Below are 14,908 nucleotides of genomic sequence, written 5' to 3'. Positions count from 1 at the left end.
GACAAAAGATGCAGCAGCACACTCACAAATTCATAAAGCTTCCCAGAAAACGCTCATCTAGGACAGAATTTCTACAAAACTATTGAGTCAGAATGCTAAATGGGTCACAGGCTTGTTATTCTGGATTCTCACATCCAGCAACAAGCGTTGTCTATTTACCATTAGACGTGCTTTCAGAAAAGGATTATGTTTATTACGTTTATTTCTCTCCTCGTCTCTGGGATTGGAATCACCTAAAAAATGACTGATCATTATCTTTGACAAAATAAATACATCAGTTTTAGTGTCTACTAGCATATTCTAAGAGATGAAGGGGAGGAAAAACAATACAAATAATTTAGATTTTAGTCCAACGCATTCAGTTTAGAAATTTGCACCCATTAGAAATGAAACATGCAGGTAAAGGCATTTTAAAATCATGCCGTGGCCCATGTGCTCAGCTCCCTCCACCTTACCCGTGATGGGGATCCAGCGCGATGGCTCGGGGCTCGCTCAGGTCGCTGTTGATGAGGACGCGTCTCTTGGTTGCGTCCACCGAGGCCACGGAGATGGATTTGTCTCCCGAGTCGGCCCAGTACAGGTTGTGTTGGAGCCAGTCCAGAGCCAGACCCACTGGGGTCTGCAGGAGAGAATCCAGCAGCGGCACCTGCTGGGAGGGGTCGCTGGCCTCGTGAATGAAGGCACTGCATGGGGAGCAGAGGGAGACGGAGGGAGGCGCGGGGGGGGGGATGTTGAGGGGGACGATATATGATTTTGATGAGGTGGTGGATACACAGTGTGAGAAGGTTCATCCGGAGGGGGGGGGTTGGCATCCTTCTCAGGTGGGCCACTTATCAGAAGAGACAAGGCCTAACTCCGGGGTCGCCCTGCCCGCTAATTGTTTTGCGCGGGCAGAGGTGTGGGGTCAGGGCTAGAAAAGCCGCGCTCCCCAGCATGAATTTTAGTTTTAGTTTCCCCCCCAGAGGTCTCTTCTCTTAACATCCATCACATAAAGAGAACAGTGTGCTCCAATTAGAAGACACTCTGGGGAATAAATTGCAGTCGGGATAACAATGGGTGGGGTGAAATCTATCTGCAGTGGTCGCAGGCCCGAACCATCTTCTGCTGATTACAAGCATCCGCTCAGTAAATCTAACAAGGGCAAATGAAATAACACCAGGGTGCAACATTAAAACAGTTCAGCATGTAAGGCCAAATCTTGAAAAGGTCACATTTATTTGACTTTTCCTAAAATTGGAGGTTGAAAAGAGTTTCTGCTCTATGAGAATGTGACATTATTTTTGATGAATTGCCATTCAAGTTTCTCTTTAAAAATGTACCTGTAGATTTTCCTGTGGAAGCGATCGCACCAGAAGACGCGGTTGTTGGCCACATCCAGGTCCAGAGCTACAGCGTTCTTCTGGGTGGACACCACCTGGCTGTAGTCCCTCTTCACCAGGTCGATGCGGCGGATCTCATGCCGGTTGGTGAATAGCAGGTACGGGCTCTTTCCTGCACACAAAGTACAACAATATGTAAGAGAGTTGAAAGCCTTTCATCCAGCTAAAAGTGACATCAGTCACAGCGTGGCGCTGATTATATGCAGGTTGCACGTTGTTAAGAAGAATACATTATTGGTGGGTGGAGTTGGGATGTTCTCCAGTAATTGCCAGTCAAATATGCTAAAAAGAAGGAACGGTGGATTACATTATCTCTTATTACAAAAGGAGCTGCATTAATTCTATATGCACAGCACTCCACATATTATTTTAGGAAGCAAGTAAAGTGAAAAAGCATGGTCTTGATTTAGAATGGATTAGACAGGATAAATAATGGCTGTGGCTGCATGTTTGTCAAGAATAAAACCCAAAGCCTACAACATTATTCTGCTGCAAAGGCAGAACAAAGATGAAGAAAATGCCGATAAGCCTGAGAGATTGTTTTTTCTTTCATTACAGCATCCAAACCCTTGTGTTCTGGATAAGATGGTTGAACGCGATGCTGCATGACGTGTTTTGATGTCGCTACTCCGCCGCTTTAACAACACGGAGAAATCTCCACAGTGTCAAAACGAATCGCAGCTTAATGTGAAGCTGCATATTTGCAGCACACAAGTCGATACTCCAAATGTCACCTTTTATCAAAGAAAGAATAGCTCGGCAAAGCTTCTGTGATAGAGCTCGATGTCCTGTTACAAGAGCAATAACCCGTCATTAAAAACGGCTGTGTAGTTTCAGTATTGATAATTGTGTCTGAATACATCATCAAGTTGTGGCCTCCTAGCAAATATGGATCAGCAGCACGGTAGCACGCACTTAGCTAAGCACTTAGCATCCACAACTCAGCGTGTCCTTGTTTCATTTTGGGTGCACTCACACCTATATTTAGAGCTGTCTGCTTGTGATAAGGTCACCCAAGATGCATATTAATTAGCCCCAACTGTGAACAGGGGCCTTAAAGGCATTTTGTATTATCACGCCACCTCCATGATAATCCCCCGGAATTCTGGGATGAAAAAGCCAAGTGGGTGATAGACGCCGTAGGGAAGGTTTTATGACTTTTGGCCAGCAACTCTAGCCCACCTTTGTCCTGTAACATCTATATTGAGCCTCCCTCTGTTCGGACAAAGCTTGGTAATAGGATGGCAGCTGCAGCCGGTTATCTCCAGAGGCAGATAGAATATTCTCTCACTAATAGCTCGCTCGCCTCAGTTTCCTTTTTGACAATCTGTGTCGCAACCTCGTTGTATTATCGCACTGCTCCGCGCCCCCCTCTTTCTTCCCTTTCCTCCCTCTCTCACCTCAAAGTCAGGACGGCGGCAGTGCCGGTCAGGACTAAGTGTTCTCAAGATCCAGCATTTACAATAACAACAATTCCAGCCCCTCCGAAAAGGGGTAAATAGTTCCCTGCTGGTTTTATGGACTGTCACGGCTTTTCGCTGCTTCTCTCCGGTTCTATGATGAACTGATAGCAGACAGATTGGGCAGTCAATACACAAGGGCAGACAGGGGGGGGGGGGGGCAGATACAGTCCAAACACACATACAGTGTGTGCTAATGTGTGCACAGAGTGCTTAGCTTTGATGTCAGCTCAGCCTAAGAGAGGGAAATTAAATCAGAGCTTTTGAGAGCCACAGGGACCAAATCACCACATTTCAATGTTTCCTGCCAATTAAATGATTAACATTTTTAGGGGCAATTGTTTGGAAACATATAAACTGGCCTCTGTCTGTGAGCCTCGTGCGATTAGCTTCTGGCCATGTTTGGAGGGGAAGGAAAACGAATTGGCCTCTAAGCAGTTCACTTTGTTTTCCACTAGTCCGACAAGTGATGTCAACACGTCCAATGGGACCGCTGACTCATTCTGATTTAATTAGCTTCCAATGTGACTCAACCAGGCACCCTGAAGAGTTGATGTATTTAATTGTAAAAGTTCAGCATGGTTGAACACATCACTTTGTCACTCTGTGAAACTGTCTAATCTGACAGATTCGGCCTTGGAGAAGCCGAGCGGTCGCCATGGTGACGCGCTCCTTCTCCTTGATTAAGCAATTATGTCACTGGCACAAGCAAGTGCAGAGCAACAAAAAGGACCTTACAGCAGAAAGAAGTTTGTGACTGTGAGATGGGGAGGGTTTTGACACCGTGGTTCAAGAGCTGAGTGTGGCACAGCATTTGAAAGAATTTGTTTTCAACAGTACAACGCAGATTTTTGTTCTTTCAGTGAGGGAAAATGTGTCGATGCAAAGGCAACCACGTTGATTAAGCTTGTCTCCTCACCTTCTGCCTTGCAGGTCTTAGTAGCAGGGTCGATCTCATATCCTTCGTGGCATTCACATTTAAAATCCCCCTTGTAGTTGATGCAGATCTGGCTACAAGCATCTGGGTTCTCACACTCATCGATGTCTGCGGGAGGGAAGAGACGCCATCAGTTGACTGAGAGAAGGACCCAGACACAGTTACTAATGTCCCGTCATTAGCTGCAATTCCCGAAATGTAAATGTAGCAATGAAATTCAAACACAAACGGCTATAACGGATGAGTAAATATGCAAATGAATAACTGCAAGTGGTGGAGAAACACACAGACAATGTTGCCATTAAGTTCATGGGAAGAAAAGACGGAGACAGTGAGACACGGCGGGTCGACTTCTCCTCTCTATGACCTTCAAGAAGCTGTCAGGCTTTTTCCTCGGGTGTTATGGGAAACCTCCAGAGGAAAAAGTATGTGGTACGTGTGAAGGACAGAGTACATATTTATATAAGTATCACACACACAGAGGTACGTAGTCGCCTCGTCAGCAGACTAACTTGACTTTGTCTCTCTGTGTGCCCGTATGTCAAAAGCGTCTTTATTTACCCCCACAGGTCTTTTTGTCCAGTAGCTGGTAGCCAGTGGGGCACTGGCACTCAAAGCCAATGGGTCGGTCCGTGCAGACATGGGAGCAGCCCCCGTTGTTGATCATACACTCATTCAGCCCTGGGAGACATAGAACACAAGCCAGTGGTCAAATGCAGCAGGTCATAGACGAGGTAGGTGCGTTGCAGTCGACAATAGGTCATTTAAAAGGTTAAAATCCAACTTCAAAAAAGGCGTCCGGCTCATTTACTGTCAACTTTTCTTTTTAAAGGGTAAGTGCATTGGCCTGGGAAATTTCCAAGGTGTGTGTGTTCCCTATTGGCTATCATCTTAAACATCTTCATTTTATCTCAGCTCTCAAGCTCAGCTCGTCCCTTTTGAGCCCTTATATGAGATGTTATCAAAAGGAGAAAAAAGGAATCAAAGGGACGAGACATCCCACACGCTGAGCTCTTAAAACTGAGAATCAGGTCCATCTGCAGGGATATGAAATATGTATGCAGAGGGGATTAATGCTGTGAACTGGGATTCTAAGATGCCCCACAAGGCTCTATCACAGGGACAGAGAGAGGATGAGAAAGAGAGGAAGGAGGCGGGAGCTCAGAAGACATCTAAATTAAACAGGGCTGCTGCTTAAATTGATGCACAGTGATGTAAAAGCATCTGGAGAACGAAAGAAGGAAAAACAAGTTGTAATACACAACCACTCTCATTTTGATCTGGGTCACAGACGCCGGCACGAAGTTGGCACACAATAAAGATGGCGGAGGCAGTTAAAATTGTATTAAGCTGAACACAGCCGCTTTATGAATAACTTTGGTCGAAGTAGGACTCATATGTGGATGCAATTCTTTTGAAGTTGATTGTTTTATCTCCTCCGCAAGTTTGTTCAATACATCTGAGAATTAAGTTTCATCAAATGCGTACTCGAGCTGTTACATATTGGAGTCATTTACTGACATTTCACTGTGGAAATTTGTTGAATTAGTTTTTTAGCAAACTTTGTTTTTAAAATCAGCTTTTAACTATTCTTAAGTAAGTTAACGGAGCCGATCACACCAAAAAAACACCTCTGAAGTTTTGTTCAACAGTCTACATGCTTTACTTTTTACACAAAAAAAAACAAGTGTGGCCGCACAATAAACACCTATAAAGGGCGATAAATAGAAAAGGGATTCAACTATAAGAACAACTTCAATCGCCAAAGCATCCGGCTCAATCTAGTGTAACACATCCATGGAGATTTAAATCAGCATTGGCTGCAGAGCTGCTGCTGGTACACTTCTTGTGAAACATGAGTTTCAAAATGAAACTTGGTCGGCTGATAATAACAAAAAATAAAAAAATGAACCATTACATATGAAATCATGTTGATCTATAATTCTTTGGACACCCAGCAAGGAAACAATAAAGTATATTTATACTATACAATTGTGTATTTACTCAATGTCCTTTAACTTTAGCATTTGTAAATTAAATTTTCTACAAAGCTTGCATTAATAAATTGTCGAGTTAATCTGTGTGTTATGTTGTGCATCTCTTCTTAGGCACAAAGAGAAATAATAGAGGACATTCTGAATGCTTTGCTTTTCTGCAATCACAGATAAGTTATGCAGAAGCCATTTCTAGTGCATTGCAATATAATGCTGAAGGTCAGTCCTGATAAATGAAGTGCTCATTAATAAAAAAATCACAAAACAAGAATTAGACCGAACACCAGCACTACACTGACCACAGGGATCCAGGATGACGGGTTCAGCTCATCCGTAAAGTTATTTCCTTCCCCGGCTAAACCACATTATTCTTTATTCATTGTAACAAAAATAAAGGAAGATACAGTTCACCCTCCAAAGATTGACTGAGGGTCACTTTAGTGGGAACATTTTCATCTTTGCTTTGTGTGAGTGCCGGCAGACTTTTGAGTGCTGCAACCGGCGGCATTAAATCCCCATCACTGATTCAGCTGGATGGGCGACAGTGACCTGCCACTCAACATAGCTCCTGTTAGCTCCCTTCACGGCCGTTCAGAATTTACTGCAGACAGAAGAAATACTGAAATTTGAGGACTCACTCAATCTTGCTTCTTTGAGAGAAGCACTGTGGCAGACACAGAAACAGAAATGCCTCAGGGGGGGGGGGGGGGGGGGGGCCCTACAATAACATTAACAGCTTCCTCTACACCACTTCCAAGGACGGCCATGATTTAGAGGTCACGTTCCCAACACGCGGCCTCTCCTTCTCCACCGCACCGCCGCCTCTCTCACCATGGTAACCAGGCACATACTAGCTATTTTCAGGCATGCCCAGTAAAGAGTTTGTACTGTGGTTGTATGCCATCATTTCTAATGAGGGTGGGGGGGAGGGGGCGGGTCCACGAAAAAAACCAACCACATCCAAATGCATCGTCTTCATTTCGCCAAAGTGTAAGGCCGACGTGGCAAACGCAATCTCACTGAGCAATTTTGCGTGGACGTGTTCCGTGCGGCGGGGAGTGGCGGCGTCCCTCTGCGTTCGGGGGTGTGTTGCGGTTGGCGAACATCTTGTGAGCAAACTGTTGAGTGAGCGTAGCGAAGGGCTCGCTGTGCGGACGCGCTTTTAATGAGCCGAGGACAAGACCCGAGTCGAAGCGGAGAGGGAGGAAACTATGAGGAGAGAGAAGGGCGGCGAGGAGAAGGGAATTGCGCTCCCGAACACCTTTCCCAGGCTGGTGATTTCCATCCCTGGCGACGGTCAGTTTATTCTGCCATCCGTCACTTCTCCTTCTCAACTGTGTGCCTTTCCGCTTCTTAATTTCTAACGTCAATAACTTTTCTTTTTTTTTAACTAAAAAGGTTAAAGAAGGTGTTTGGGGACGGGAAGAGATATGGAGAGTTGAGCCCGGCAATATTTGATGGTAATTAGTGCACACAGGCTGCCTCTGCTAATCTGTGAGCGGCTGCGAAGCCTTTGAATTGCAAGTTAATGGGAGGAAGGTAGTTGCAGTTTTGTTATGGTAAACCACTTACGGCGCTACATCAACTGAACGAATCAATTCACATCGTGTTAATGAACGTGCTCGCTGCACTGGGCACACACACAATATACTTTAATACCACCACAGTAAGTGTAAGTTTGTTAACAGGAGAGGTCACATCTCATTACTGGTGTCCAGCAAAAAAGTCGTCTTACCGCACTCCTTCTTGGGCTCATCTGACCGGTCCTTGCAGTCCTTGACAGAGTCGCACACCTTGGCGCTGTCAATGCACTCTCCGTTTTTACACAGGAACTTCAGGGGCCCCTCACATTTTGTGGCTACAGAAAACAGCAAAAACTAGATCAGCATCTACACTATAAACCTGCATCCAAACGTGGGTTGTGTCATATTGAATACGTAAAGTGGGTTCACATGAACCAAGTGACAACAACAAAAGATATTAGAATCATCTCACGTAAAAAGCACAGTGAGATAAAAGCTGAACTGTACGTTGTTCCAGGTTCTGAGTACCAAGTTCACATTTACTAAATTAAGGTTTAAGATTAGATTCTGCAATTAATTTCACAAGCACTAAAACAAGAAAATCCCACATAAATAAGTATATTTTGACACTATTCTTGCAAGCGAGTGAGTTTCAAATATTGAGGGGGGGGTAAGTAAATGAGATAAAAGGCTGCAGACTAGATGTCCAACTCTTTAGTAAGTGAGCACATCTCTGCATTGTGTGCACATTTCTATTTTTACCTGGCACCACTTTAGATGTGCGGTCACGACTTCAAGTGAACTGAAGACAATCAGGTCGTACAGCATATACTGTCATCTCAGGTACAGGTATGTTTCTTTTCATTTCCTTCATTTCTGCTGGTCACTCATTCACAAAAGGGGGACACACTGAATCAAATATTCTGACTGAAACGTCAAGCGGGAAGAGCGATCCTAACAGACCATAACCATAAAAGAAGAAGTTCTGACCCCTCGGTGCGGTGATGACAGGTGTACCCACCGTTGACGCAGCCGGATTCGTCGCTGTGATCGGGACAGTCGTGGACCTTGTTACACTGCTTGGTGCCGTGGATGCAGGAACCGTCGCCGCACTGGAACTCATCGGGGCGACACGTCAGCAGGGCTGTGGGAGGGACACGTGCAAAGCGCACACTTAAAACTGGCGTAGGGGAAAATTGTATCTTTAAATTGTATTCATTTATATTGCCAGTTTATGCCTGCCAGTTCTGTCGAACACGTCTGTTTTTAAAACGAAAAAATATAATACACCAATTAATTGCTTTGTCAAAACAGACCTGTACTGCGCCCTTTCAAATCGATTATCACAGACTTCTCAGACCCAACTCACCCCCCCGGACTCGACAACTTCAAGGTTCCTTGTTCTTCCCGAGGAGCTTATCCCAACCCAACCTTCTGATTGTGGCCAGATCTCACTCTGGTCAGAGAGAATTCTACAGCTTTGTAGTGAACTTCGGTCTCCACTGCACGGGGAATAAAACTCATCTGAACCAGCCACAGAAATGGACTTGAAAGGAACTTTTTTTTCCCTTTAACCCTGCACTTGTAAATCCACTGTAATCCCTTCAAGAGGATCACAACACCCTGTTGCCCAAAGCCCAAGACCTTTATTTTTTCTTCTTCACTTATCAGTTTTTAACGAGTCGCTCCACTTTTGCCCCTCTAAGAATGGCAAGACATGCCCGATAACATATCTCCAAAGGAGGCTTTGTGGAAGCGTGCATGAAATCAAAAGGCTTCAGCAATAAAATGCACTTCCACCCAATGACAGCCCGTGTTACGTGCTCCCCGGGACAGACAGAGTCAAACTGAGGGCCGCTGATGAATGATTTTCAATATAGTAACGGAAAGATAGAGGCTGCACGAAGAAGCTACACCACATTTCATTAACACTCCAAACACAGACACGCTTTTCATCAACCGGGCCCCAATGTGCTCATACAACTCCTTTCTAAATCACACTCTGAAAAGCAATATGTATGGCAGAGGGAGATATGATTTAGTGTTATCACAAGACGAGCAGAACGAAGGGAATGTAATAGAAGCCGACGCCTGGACACACATAGAAACGTGTGACACTGATATCATACTCTTCATACAGTGTTCCTCCGCGTCTGGCAGATGAATGTACACAGACGCATTCATATATCTTATATTATATGTCGTAGATGTATTGATTAATCTGAGCAGCGTTACATTTATGGCAAAGTAATCCTCACATAGACATTAGAGCATGTGATTGCAGCAAAAGTAGTGGAGGTAAATGGTTTCCTCAGGACTAAGTTAAGCCTCCTTCCAGTTGGCTAACTAAACATCAATCTCCAAGTGTCTCCTATATGACACCTCAGAGAGCGAGAGGTGGGTGCGATCTAGATAATGAATAGTGGGAGTATTGGGGCTTCACACTCTGGCTCAGTGAGACAGGAGCTTCAGGGCTCCTCCATCCACGACCAGTTAATAGGAAAAGCTGTTTTATCACGAGGCCCCATCTTCACACTGAAGTTATCAACAGAAACACATTCTTTACGAGACACTTTTTTTTTTTAAAAGAAGAAAAAGAACTACAACCACAGTGGGAATGTGCTAAATGGCAAAGCAACACCTCAGATAAGGAAGGAAATGTGCACAAATGTTGAATGTTAAATAACCCCAATGACCCTCAGCGTAATGGCATCGACATGCATCGGCATTTGTCTGAGTAGAATAAAAAAATCAAAACACCAACCCAATAAATAATCTGACCAGTTAGATTCAAACCAGATGAAAACCCCCACTAACAACTGCCCGTTGTGTATACACACACACACAACACACACAGTGTTGAATTATCTTCTACTAAAACTATACCTGCACCCTGTTAAATATTCCATACGTGCAGAAATCCTTTCAGACGAAGAGGATAGTCTTTAAAATATTACATTAAAAAAAACATGTAATCTCCTTCAAGATAAAATAAGCTGCACATACGATCACACCGCCAGAGAAGAGACAGCAAAGAGAAACTCACGGCATTCAGACTCATCGGACTTGTCTTTGCAGTCTGGGTCTCCATCACACTTCCAGGTCAGCCTCACACACTCCCCGTTAGCACAGCGAAACTCCTCGGCGGTGCAGTTGATCCGCCGGTTGAGCAGGTACGGCGCGCCGTCGCCGCCGCAGCGCTCCGGCCCCTCGTCGGAACTGTCGGCGCAGTCGGGGTCTCCGTCGCAGCTCCACATGAGCGGCACGCACTCCGAGGTGTTGCAGCGGAGGTGGTTGGGCCCGCAGGTCAGAGGGGACGCGCACTTGAGCTCGTCGCTGCCGTCGCCGCAGTCGTCGTCGCCGTCGCACGCGTAGACGGTGGCCAGGCACTTGCGGTTGGCGCACATGAACTCCCCGCTGGGGCAGGCTTTGGCGTCTGGAGGACAGGCGAAAAGTCACAGGCCTCAGAGAAGGAGTTTGAAGGGCAAGTGAGGGTTTTACTCTGGAATTCATCAATGTATTAAGAGGCCTGTGCATTAAAAATGAACTGAGACAAAACCGTCACTAGTGTTTCTGCTGATGTTCTCAGTATATGAAATACAAGCCGAAGCTTTAACGGTGCCTGTATGTAGATGAGAGTCAAATCGAGTTAACATAAGGGCCACAGTGACAGTAATAAGAGCCATCAGAAAGTCATCACAACAAGAGAGCGAAAGAGTGGCGCGTGGAGGGAGGGGCGATAATGGAGAGAAAATTCCTCTCCTGTGGTGCAAAAGATAATAGATACAACCAGTCATTCCCCTCCCTCTGTGCTTCCTCTCTTTCTAAAGTGTTTATTGTTAATCTCAGTTCATCTTTCTCTTGTCTATAACCAACAAGGAGACGCTGCTTATCCTCAAGCCAACCTCATGGTTTCAAGTATTTTCTCGTTCTCTCTCACAGCCTTCTACAGTTTAGATAAAAAAATATCTACCGACTTCTGTCCAAAAGTGACCGTGGAGGGAGTTCAGGTTTACACTCTCAACCCACAGGAGCACAGAGAAGAGAATATTTATAAAACACACACTGGCTTTGGCTGCTAAGGCTGGTTACAGGGGAAAAGAATAAATCGAATCGGCCTGCAATTGCATGTTGTAAGTCTAGTTTTTAGGCATGCATGGGCATTTATTTGTAACTATGGCACTGATATTTTGATTTAAAACACTGAAAACAAGCTGACGCAAAACAGCCTCACATAATAATAAATTGATCATCTCAGGAGAGCATAAAAAGAGCAGAATTGGGGGAACAAACATCAGGTGCGGGATAGTGTCCTAATTGCTTAGTGTCCTATGTTATACCATATGTTAAATTCCCTATTTGCTCAGTGTATAATTATTTCAGTGGTACCGACGTGATTGCCACAGAAGCACTGGGAAAGCAGCTGGTGTTCAGTTGACTAGAAGGTTTTATATTCATCAATACTAAACAAGCTCCATCTGATTCTGATTTATAGAATTTTTTAACTACTGTGCCTGTTATGCATCTACTCCAACACCATAATTATCTGTTCCTACATAATTAAGGAGGTACAATAGTCATGTACATTATTACTCAGAGAGCCAACCGTTAGCAATGCACACGAGTGACCTGGTTACAGTGAAGAGGGACTTTGTTTTCCTGAAGCGCTAAGCAAGTTAATCTGAGAGCCCACAGACTTCCTCCCTCTAATAACAAGAAATGTGCCGGAGGAGGGACAGAGGGAGATGTGAGATGAAAAGAAAGATACCTGCGTGGTGGGCAGGCATGTAAAGAACTAAACCTGCAGACGCTTAACACCACTGAGCAGATCAGTAAGTGTCGTTGCCAGTTCACCTCCTACAGTTCTCACATAGATACCAGCGATTTAAACTGAAGGGACGGTTCAGAGCTGAGGTGCACAAGCCGAAGCCACTGTTGCAAGGTCACCGCGCCTCACCAGGGGAAACAGCTCTGGCCTTTTTCCCCAACATTGCTGGAATAGTGAAGAGTGCAACTCCCTTATTTACAGTAAGAACCAAGAGAAGATGATGGAGGACGAGGAGGGAGTGTTTTAACCTCCTCGTAGAAGGTCAGTTATCTTACAGTCAATGAGGGAGCCATGGATTGGGTGCTGGGAAGAGGCAAAGTCAATTAGCCGAATGATTGTTTAGTCGCAGGACGCAGATAAGTCCTATAAAGCGGTCCTGTGTGAGAGCGTGCAGTATGTTTGGCAGAGACAGCTGTGAGCAGAGCACGGGCTGATGCTTTTCCTCGTACTATCCAAGCAGCATTAAATATGAATCAGGAAACATGCAAAAAAATATATATACAACTTCCCAGAACTATTACACGCAGGGTCTAGGCAAACCGCTCAATCTGACACAGAGTGCAAACGCCGACGCGCGTGAAAACATACAAATTCAGACGGGCGCCTGCCCTTTGCAGTAGATCCCAGCAGACAGGCGGGCTCAAGAGAGAAGCCCGGAGAATAAGTGCACATTAATCTCCACATCATCGAGGGTTGAGGACAGTTCAACTTTCTCGCGGAGCCTCTCTAGAAATACCGCTTAATGTAATGTTGATCAAAGGAAGCTTCCTCTGGTGATTCTACTTAATACATAATTCAACATGTGGACGACTCAATTAGCAGGACGCCTCTGCTAGATTTGTTTTTGTGAATCTGCGCTAGGCTTTTTCACTCTGTAGATTTCTACTAATAGCCGAGCGCACTGGGGCTAACTCGTACGTACGTGTCAGAGGTTCATTCAAATGTATGGGGAAGAATGTGGAGTCTGTCGAATACCTTTCATGCCCGGTACCGAAGGATGTGTAAGAGTTTCTATTTGCCTACATTCTGCCTACGATAGGAGATGTTCATAGTGTCAAGTTTTAAAAAAGGGTCAGATACTGCAGAAATATCTGGGATTGATTGCTGCATTGAGCAGTAAATATCAGAATGAAGCTTCTGAAAGGGTATTTTTTACCACTTACACACCATATGTATATATTAGCAAGTTTGCATGGATTCCATGCAAACTTGCTAATATATAAAATATAATATTATATACTGCAAACTGACTCAAACACAACAGGTCTCTAACAGTGGCTACAGCGGATAAGTGTGCAGGCCCTTGAAAGCTTCAATATTGTAAATTAATTTCCTCCAAATGATGACTTGATGAGGATGGTAAGGAGCAAAATACAATTGTGTATGTAGCCGGTTAAAATAAAATTGCTATATTCTGATTGCACAACTGCTTCTGAATCATTTGACAGATATTGAATTACTGTCTCCCTTTGACCCCAAACAAACGGCTTTGAAGTGAATTGTCTCGCTGACCGCGTGCAAACAGCCACACAAACTGAAACGCAGTCAAATAAATTGGTATTTTCAACCTCTTCTTTTGCCCAATTTCATGACTGTAGATGTAAAAGTAGATAAGCAGCAATGAGTATGTTAAATTAATTATGCCAAACCTTCACTGTAAATGGTTTTCTATTGTGTTTTCATACAATAGCCACGCAATGCAGTTTGGGTACGGTCTGTCCAGGTCAAGGCCTCCATCACTATAATAAGGGAAACTCCTTGTAATTGTCAAGGTTTAAACCTACATATAGTTACATGAACATCAGTCCACGTTCTGCATCGGCATTGCCATCTTGAACACAAATGTAATGTGAGGATTATTCCTTAAGTCACTGGTCTGGACAACAAACATCTCACTGAGGAATCAATGCTTTGAACCTTCAGATCGAATTAAAAGATTCTTGCACTAAATCCAAAGGGCCAAAATCCCTCCACAGGGAAATGCGACTCAGCGTGTCCACGAGGTGTAGAAGCTAAATCCGACACCAGCGCAGCGACGGATAACATCACCAATTAGGGTTATTAAGTGATGCTCGGTCCAGTTTATCTGAAGACCGATTAATCCCAGTGCCAGCCTTTACCACGACGTTGAAATTAGGCGTCTCAGAAGCGGCATGAGGGTGGGCAGCCGTCACGTCGCTTCTGAGAGGCTTAAGGTCGCTGCATCAATACACACATTAGAATGGAGAAAAAAAAAAGGATTAGCACTGGCTAGACTGGGTCTCAATGGACAAGGGAGTGAAACGCCATCCAAGCTAAGAAGGCATTAGGTCTTAAGTCACTGGAATCACTCCCACTCGGCGTGAGACTGTGAGGAGGGGATCTCTGACGGGCCACTTGTAGGCTAATCTGGCAACAAATATCATTATTAAACAAACTTGACAAAATTTGTATCGAGCATCACCCAAAGAGAAAATCTTTGATTTGTGTTTCCAGGTGTTGATGTTAATATTTTTGCCTCCTCTACAAATAAAAACTAAAACTAAATGAATAGCTTGAACGCCCAAACACACCCAAACAACAGGGAACAAATGCCTGAAAAGAAGAACGTTGACACTTATACGGGATAATAAGGAGATCTTTTTTTTCCTTTCTCCCTGCATCTACTGCCACATGCTCTTCAGCTTCAAAGTCTAAACACTCCACCGCTGCGTTGCCTCCATCACATTTCTTATGCGGAGAAGCAAAGAAAAGAGAGAAAATAAGACGCCAATTCTTCACGGCGCCTCAGAAGTAGGGCAAGGATTG

At 44.5% G+C, this 14,908-nt stretch overlaps 1 protein-coding gene across 4 annotated transcripts in view; it reads right to left on the bottom strand.

Annotated features, from left to right (window-relative positions):
• The window catches only part of LOC120816145 (low-density lipoprotein receptor-related protein 8), a 55,815-nt gene that overhangs the window by 15,720 nt on the left and 25,187 nt on the right, over positions 1-14,908 (bottom strand). For all 4 annotated transcript variants that reach the window (XM_040171534.2, XM_040171533.2, XM_040171535.2 and 1 more), the window contains 7 exons: positions 10,340-10,729; positions 8,315-8,437; positions 7,506-7,628; positions 4,338-4,457; positions 3,759-3,884; positions 1,320-1,491; positions 456-683 (listed from right to left, as the gene is read on the bottom strand). In XM_040171534.2, the coding sequence (XP_040027468.1) occupies positions 456-683; positions 1,320-1,491; positions 3,759-3,884; positions 4,338-4,457; positions 7,506-7,628; positions 8,315-8,437; positions 10,340-10,729 (1,282 nt within the window). The remainder of the gene's footprint in view (positions 1-455; positions 684-1,319; positions 1,492-3,758; positions 3,885-4,337; positions 4,458-7,505; positions 7,629-8,314; positions 8,438-10,339; positions 10,730-14,908) is intronic.

This window comes from Gasterosteus aculeatus, chromosome 3 (assembly GCF_964276395.1).
Source record: "Gasterosteus aculeatus chromosome 3, fGasAcu3.hap1.1, whole genome shotgun sequence".
Classification (NCBI taxonomy): domain Eukaryota; kingdom Metazoa; phylum Chordata; class Actinopteri; order Perciformes; family Gasterosteidae; genus Gasterosteus; species Gasterosteus aculeatus.
This window is presented reverse-complemented; position numbering and strand designations above follow the sequence as displayed.